At 36.9% G+C, this 7756-nt stretch overlaps 1 protein-coding gene across 2 annotated transcripts; it reads right to left on the bottom strand.

The window, feature by feature from the left end:
* Nucleotides 1-234: 234 nt before the first annotated feature.
* On the bottom strand, nucleotides 235-4661 carry LOC147277849 (protein trichome berefringence-like 7). 2 transcript variants are annotated; one of them, XM_086255468.1, is made up of 4 exons: nucleotides 3291-4661; nucleotides 1836-1994; nucleotides 624-898; nucleotides 235-412 (listed from the first exon to the last, which is right to left on the bottom strand). In XM_086255468.1, exons 1-4 carry the CDS (start codon nucleotides 4106-4108, stop codon nucleotides 375-377), a joined length of 1290 nt encoding a protein of 429 aa, XP_086111594.1. In that variant the 5' UTR covers nucleotides 4109-4661; the 3' UTR covers nucleotides 235-374. The 2 variants fall into 2 exon arrangements, with proteins under 2 accessions (XP_086111594.1, XP_086111595.1); XM_086255469.1 differs by having other exon boundaries at nucleotides 235-898; nucleotides 3291-4659.
* Between the last annotated feature and the right edge of the window lie 3095 nt (nucleotides 4662-7756).

Genomic DNA, 7756 nt, shown 5'->3' with positions numbered 1-7756 from the left:
GTAGTGGGGTAGAGTTGGCAAAGAAGAGAGCTTTCTTCCTGGGGGTAGAGGTCCTTTCTCCATATAGTGGAGACACTATATGTATGTTTTGGTAATTTAATTTACAGTTTAAGTTTATCTATCATAGAACAGCAAACAGCTAGCAAAGCAATTTAGAAGCCTCTAAAACTTGCCTTTTTATTTTTTGGTCAATTGCCTCTACAACTTGCTAGCCGAGTAAATTTGGACAATGTATAAAAACTTCTATTTCACTTTAAAAGTAAAGCTGAAACCAATGGACTTTACAAGCACTAGTTTGCATACAAATTACAACTTATATACTCTTCAACTACTACGCCTCGTGAACCATTATATTACAGTAAGGCAGCTTCATCTCAAGTCCCAATGGTTTGAACGGTAGTTGTTACAGTGACTGAAAAAATGATAGTACAACAAAAGACAAACAATTAAACAAATTTCCTGAATAGGTAAAAACTCAAATCAGAAAGGCTGGATTTCTCTCATTCTTTAATGTTTCTGCTGTTCCGAAAACAGTGTGAAACTAGAGGTACTCATTGATGCAAAGAGCAAAAGAAGGAAGCATATTCACAAATTTGTAGTTCATTGAAGGGAAACACCATTACCAGGTAGCATATATGCCAAGAGAATTTCATTCCACATATCAGGTACACCAGGAAGGCACCAGTGGCTGCAATCAGGAACCGATGGATTATCGCTCCAAGTACCCACATGTCCATCACTACGGAATGCTCCCATAGGTGTGACATGCAGAATTTTCACAGGAACCGTCATTTTCCTCACAACCTTTATAATGACATCTGAAATTGGGCTTCGCTCTCTTCCCCAGGAGCTTGACCAAGGAAGTCGAGTCACTTTGCAAGAATTACGGTTTCGACCACTGTTGCATATACAAATATTACTAGCAGTTAAGCTTTGCATTAAGTCAGGAACAATAGTTGATGATGAATAATTAAAAATTATTGCAATGTAAAAGATTTAGCTTTTATAAAGAAGAAAATAGGACAAATTATAGATAACAAGTTGGATTGCTTAAGACCAGCCAATCAAACTGTGCATTTCCACGATTAACCAGTAACTAGAAGTCTAGAACAAATTGAGGCCATAAAGACTTGGAATTTCTTGTTTATCCAAGAGTACCCCAAAAACCAAACCAAATTCAACCAAATGTTTATTTTTCTTTGTCAAGTTCCATGAGGATTCTTTTAGCAAAACTTCAGTTTTATGATATAGAACTATATTAAAATACAACTATAGAGTACTAACATGGATGGAAAATTATATTCACAAGACATAAATAACAAATTAACATGGAGGGTCACAAAAAGCCTAAAACTATAAAATGCTCTAATGGGAATAGGAAGTGTCTACAGATGCAGCAAAATAACAAATTTCAAAAGGGAACTTAAAAAATGTAATTAATGTTTTCATGATAACTTATACACATATAAACCAACTAAATTCAAATACATTGCCACAGAAAATAGATTTGGTAAAGCTAGATGCAACTGAGCTCCAGCAGCCTTAAGAAGTTCTATAGGATTTGGTTTGTTAATATATTTAAAAAAATATATGCTTGTATATTGTTATATACTTATATATAACATGTAATTTTCTACAATGGATAAGACTTTGTCTTGGTATATACGAGTTCTTGAACATAAAGGAGCAATAATCAATTTCTTGTTATATCAAGAGGTTAGGTATTGCTCATTTACTTTTTAGTAAAACCACCAGCCCCACTATAATGAGAATATTTCAATCTTTTTTTATTCCACGTATTAAAGAAACACCAAATAATTAACTACATAGCGCACCTCCAATGCGATGACTCAAAAGTCCTGAAGAACACAAGTGTTCTATTTGTGTCGATCATGGTCTCAACCCAAGATGCCCATGTGTTTAAAGCTGTTTTGAAGGCGCTGGTAATTGGCATTCCAAGCTTCAGTGCTTTACCTACCTGAAAATAGCAGCCCCTGTCTGATAAAAAGTTAGACTTGGCATTCCAAACTTTGTTGAAGGAAAATGGTTAGAAGCAATCCAAAAATACATTTCTGAAAGTCCCTTTCCAAACAAAGGTTTAAATTCAAAGTTTTATGTATGCAAACTCATGGAAAGCTGCTTGAGAAGCCCCGTACGACAAAAAAGCATAATCATTCAAATATATTGCAGGTACATACAACATAATTTCAGATACTGGTTGATGAGGAAGGAAAACAGAAAATAATAACAGAAGCCTATCATCTTAACTTAGGAAGCCCTAACTTGCAAGCACCTGCACTCGCACACACAATCACAAACACATGAATAGGTGAAGGGGAGCGAACGAAAAAAATTTCCATTGGGATAACACAAGTACAGGCCGCAAATCTTTTCGCCAATTGTCCACTGGGGCAATAATATCTTCGTGGTAGAAGGTACTGTAATTAAGAAGTTGAGTAAGCCGATCCTTCTATGGTCTGTTTGTCTTTGTGTAACAACCAATGTCAAATGGGTCACTAGTTTGATTAGCGAGAGAGGAAAATGGAGAGTACACAAAAGAAGTTGAGTACACCTAAACGGCAATTTTAATGCAACCTTCATTTATGCATGTTCTACCCATTATTTATCACATAATACGTATTTAGATTATATATGTACACCTTCCCTCAACTGATGAAATTTCTATTGATGGCTAAGCATAAGCAGAAAAATCCACACCAGATGCATTATGGCACTTGTAAATGAAATTTACGAGTTAATTTAAAGTATCATGCAAACATACTGATCTACAATTATACAAGAATCATAACAGAAATGGAGTTTGCATCATCAAGAAACTTCAACCAAGACCTGGGCCACATCAGTACTAAGGGATTTTCTAACTTTCATGGGAAACTTGACCTTGTTAGTGCAAGCTAACATGCAGAAGGCCTGTGAACCATTTTATGAATATTTAAGTAACATGCATAGGCCTTTAAAACCCTCTCTTTTAGTTAATGAATAAGTTAAAATCCATTTTATGCATTACATTTCATGTCAACATCAATACCAAGAAGCATGGAGCATGAACGCATGATGCACAAGCACTTAATGCTGAGGATTATGGAACTGAATGTAGGGGGGTAAATTAAGAGAACATACAAAATAGAATCACGAAGCAAGTCAAGCCACTTTGTATATATTGTTGACATCAGATATCAGAAAGCATTCCATAATAATAACAGAAAAGTAGGCTATACACCGAACGCATGATTTATGAAAGACAATGTTCAGAAGACTAGGAAACTCACATTTCAAAAAGTTTACTTGGTGTCCACCAGTGCCCTGAATTGAAAATCAAAAAATCAGAATCAATCCAATCTTTGCTAATGTCATCCAACTTGTCAACTCTAAGTGTCGACTTAACCCTCTTTGGTGCTCGCATTGGCACTGGAGCAGGCTGCACTAGGAAAACTGACCGGTAAAAGTCAATTCTGAGATTATATGAACTAAACCGCACAGATAAAAATCTAATCCGCTTGGTGATTTCATTCCCATTCACTTCATACACACTCTTCTTATCCTCCACCCCTGTCATGAGTAAACATATCAAAGATTCCCACTGTGTTCTACTTAATGAGTCACCAACAAAAACAACCCGTTTCCCACGAAGTTTTTCAAGGACAGTACGCACATTAAATCTTGGAATATCACAATTCTTTGGCTTCCACCTCCATTTAGCATAACCCCTATCTGTCCGCCCATTAGCCAAGCAATTAAATCCGCGTTCTGCAAATGGACATTGGGAAGCATTGTACAAAGGGTAACTTTCATCTGGAACCCATCTTCCTTCATAAACATTGCAGTTTTCAACAGAACTACTGGAACTGGAAACTCCATAACTATGAACTACTGGGGGAACACCAGGAAACAAATACAAATATGCACATGCCATGGCTACAGCAAAGGACATCAATGAGCCAATTGCAACTATTCCATTGAAAGTTTGAAAAACCAAGATCTTGCAATGACCCTTCATCATCTCATTGCCAAAATTTAAAACCCTTTTGTAGAAAGACCTTAATTGGACAAATGAGTCCCAATTGATATTCCTTACCCTCTCCATCATTTTGTAAACACACCCAGATGAAAAAGAGCTCCAATTGCAATCACATATGAGTAATAAAAGCTAAGGCAAGTAGGCAACCCAGAAGAAACACATTTACATATCAATAAACCATCAGCGAACTATAACTGCCTACTTAACCGAAACCAGATCAGCCAAAGCAGAGACCAAAAACAAAACTTGAAAACTTGCGCACTTGAAGAAGACTCATCAAGCAGAGAACCTATAACAAGCATACTAGCAAAGTAAAAAGCAGTCTTACAGATTCACCAACTGGGTTTTGCAAGAAAGCATTGTGCTGGTGTCATGTGCTTTGTAGAGAATGAAGGTAGGGGAAGCTGGTGGAGCAAAGAGAATAAAAAAGAAGGGTGAGGATAATTTGGTCACTTAAATACCTGGTTCTGGTTAATTTGAACATGACTTCTCAACTGAAATGTGCAAACAATTGCTTGAACTGTAATTTCCCTAATTTGCAAAGCGACTATTGTCGGTGGGTTTTTAAGCATGGAATAGGAGATACAGATCCGTGTGGCCAGAATAGATAAGGCCAGTCAGCTTGGAAACGTGGAGCAATTCACTTTTTAATCACATATCGTATTTAGTAGGGTGGTTTCCTCTAATGTAATGCCCTTGTTTTAAATAAATTATTTTATATGCTAGTTAATAATGTGAGGGTATAATAAAAAAAAAATAAGGAATTGAATTTCTCCAAAATAAATAATTGGATTACAACCTCCCACCCAAGAATCAAATTCCTCCAAAATAAGGAGTTGAATTTCTAATTTCATGTGGGCCTCACTTATGTTTTTATTCTCATATAATTAGTAAACTTAAGAGTAATCCGTAATCCGTAATCCGTAATCGAAATCCAATTCTTTATTTTGATTCCGATTACGAATTAGTAAACATGTTATAAGATCTATTTTGAGATTCTCTTTCCTCTAAGGTCCATTTAGACATTTTTACCCTTTGCTAGTGGACAAATGTGGCCCTAGTGGTCCCTTGTTTGTCCTTTCCTGAATTTTGAAGAATTTGGCTTTATTGTTCAGCTATAAACTTTGTACTTGAAAATAGTACTCAGTTATTGTCTTCCAGTGTTTGTGTTATTCCTTCATATTTTTCCTCTGTTAAGTTATCCCACCATCTGACATCTTCTTCATCTACTTCTCCAGTTGTCTCTATTTTGTTGATACAGTTAAGGAAGACTTCTTATGTGTGATTACTCATATAGAGTATAGATGTTGAAGAAATTGTCTTTACACGTGTTCTTGTGTAGATGTTCATAGTAAAGGTTTGACAGACAAGGTTGAGTTGTCTATCATCATACTTATCATGTTCTACAATCTATACTCCTTTATAGGCTTTAATATTTGTTCATCCCCAACTCAAGCTCACATAAGCTTACTATTATTTTGTCTTGTCTTTCTCCTTTTATTTTGTACACAAAAATATATATATAAAATAAAGAATCTTAACATTTCATTCCAAAAGGTTTAGATGTTTGTTTTGTCGGAATTCACTCCAAGAATGGTAATGTGGGATCCAAAGTAATCACATGGATCAAACATAACAAAATAAGCCAATATAAATTGGGGCAAATCATTTTGGGCCAGAAAATGCTATGTTAAACCAATCGGGCTTAACAAAGGATGATCCTAGCTAGATCATGAGCCACTAAGCAAGAAAAGCTAATTAACACGTGATAAATATGATTAATGAAGGCTGAAAGTGGGTGATTACCACCACAACAAGCGAATCCCACAAAAATCTCTTTATTAAAGCCATGATTAATACCAATTTAATGGGTAAGGGGAGGAGAAAGATAGGGGAAGAACAAGGCATGATCAGCCTATAATTACCTCCAAAGAGGAGGAAATGAGATTATCTGATGAAATTTTACTTTGGCATCAAAGTGTTTTTGGCAGGTACACCCCCCATCAGATTTCGTGGACGACGATCAAAGATGGAATTCGGGCTTCTCAAAATCACCAGGAAATATTATTGTTGGCAAATTGTCACCATGTGAGAAATTATGCCCCAACAAATAGCGCCGTCTGTGGGAATGCCTGAACGAAAGGCCATTAGATAAGCTCCGGATGTCCTCTATAATGGGGGCAGGAACTAAGGCCCTAATCATAGAAGATTCTTGATTTTTATTTCAATAAATTGACGAATTTTATGATTACTCACTTTTTCGATAATGTAATATTTGGGAGTTTTCAAGTACTCTCCAAATACATATATCAATAGTTTCTTGGTAACGTGATTAGGGAAAACACGCAACCATTGCAAAACAGCATAACAATGCGACGAGCTTGATTGATCTTCAATGCAGGGCTCTCGAGCCAAGACATGGATAAGCTCCAGTAGTTGCAAGCTCAACCCAATTAAAGGAGTTAAAAAGATTAATTCTCTCAGGACCCAAGCAATTGCAAGCTCGACTTGGATGAGTGCAAACAGTTGTAAGCTGGACTTAAAACCCGCCAAAAAGGATAAGAACAATATGTTATTCCCTTCATTTCGTTCATTATATATATCGATCTGGTACTGGTAGGCATGCAATACTAGAGACAACAATAAGTATACAACACACACACATATATATATTTTTTTGTTGGGAGTTGGGATATATAGGATGTGGTGTAATGCATACATAATTATTTATGCTGCTGCCTAGACTTGAAGAGGACTCCGAGCTCCGAACTCTGACCTGCACGCTCGCGTGATTGACTGGCTGCAAACTCCCGTCGCCCACGAACTCGAACTAGGCAGCTAGAAACTCCGAACTCGACGGGCGAAGATAAGAGTTCGACGAAGCCGCAAACTCGACGGGCGACTTATGAGTTCGAGATGCGACCTGCAATCCCAACCTGCAACCTCTAACCGGAGTGCTCAACCAAGTTCAACAGGAGCTCGGCAACCCACTCCCGAACGTACGCTCCAAACTTGACGAAGCCGCGACTTTGACCCCGACCTACACGCTCGACCGTGAACTCGAACCACGACAGACTTCGACGAAGCTGTGAACTCCGACTGGGAACTCGCCTGAATGACTGTGAACTCGTGGATAGCTACGGAATTAACTCGCTGAGCGCCAATCTCGACGGTGCACGAACTCCAGTCTGAATGAGCTGGACACGACGTGAATTATCTCGACTAGGTCGACCCGACGCACAGCCCGCGACCAGTGCCGTTCCTGACATTTTAGAGGTCCGGGGCAAAAATCTAAAACGGGCCCTTTGTACAAAATATATATATAATTTTATAAACATGTTTTTCATTTACTTTTTCTTGAAAATTTTTTAAAAAAATTATTTTCATTAAACATAAGATGATATCACAGTTTATACAAATTTTGAACAAGAAATAATTAAAGTTACATGGCCTTTGAACATACAAACTTTGAACAAAAAAGAATTAAAGTTGCAGCCCTTGGACTTGTCAAAAAGAAGTTCTTCAACAACTGAGCAACCATGTGATCAAATGCACTACCTAACAAACACAATTACAATAAGATAAGGACCAAAACAGTCAATGAAAATAACTTCTTCTAGCATTTCTAGAAGTAAAATCATCAATAACATTATCAACTTCAAGGTTTTCCAACATATTCTTTTCAATATATAAGATTGTCAATCCATTTAACCTTTC

Source organism: Dryas octopetala, chromosome 8 (genome assembly GCF_963921425.1).
Source record: "Dryas octopetala chromosome 8, drDryOcto1.1, whole genome shotgun sequence".
Lineage (NCBI taxonomy): Eukaryota > Viridiplantae > Streptophyta > Magnoliopsida > Rosales > Rosaceae > Dryas > Dryas octopetala.
This window is presented reverse-complemented; position numbering and strand designations above follow the sequence as displayed.

What these genes read in the sequence shown, in the direction of transcription:
- LOC147277849 (XM_086255468.1), bottom strand. Translation starts at nt 4,108, where the DNA reads ATGATGGAGAGGGTAAGGAATATCAATTGGGACTCATTTGTCCAATTA. An exon ending in CCAAGTAAACTTTTTGAAAT is followed by an intron (nt 1,995 to 3,290) that starts GTGAGTTTCCTA and finishes TTTATCAGACAG; the next exon opens with GGGCTGCTATTTTCAGGTAG. An exon ending in CTTGGCATATATGCTACCTG is followed by an intron (nt 413 to 623) that starts GTAATGGTGTTT and finishes TCATTTTTTCAG; the next exon opens with TCACTGTAACAACTACCGTT.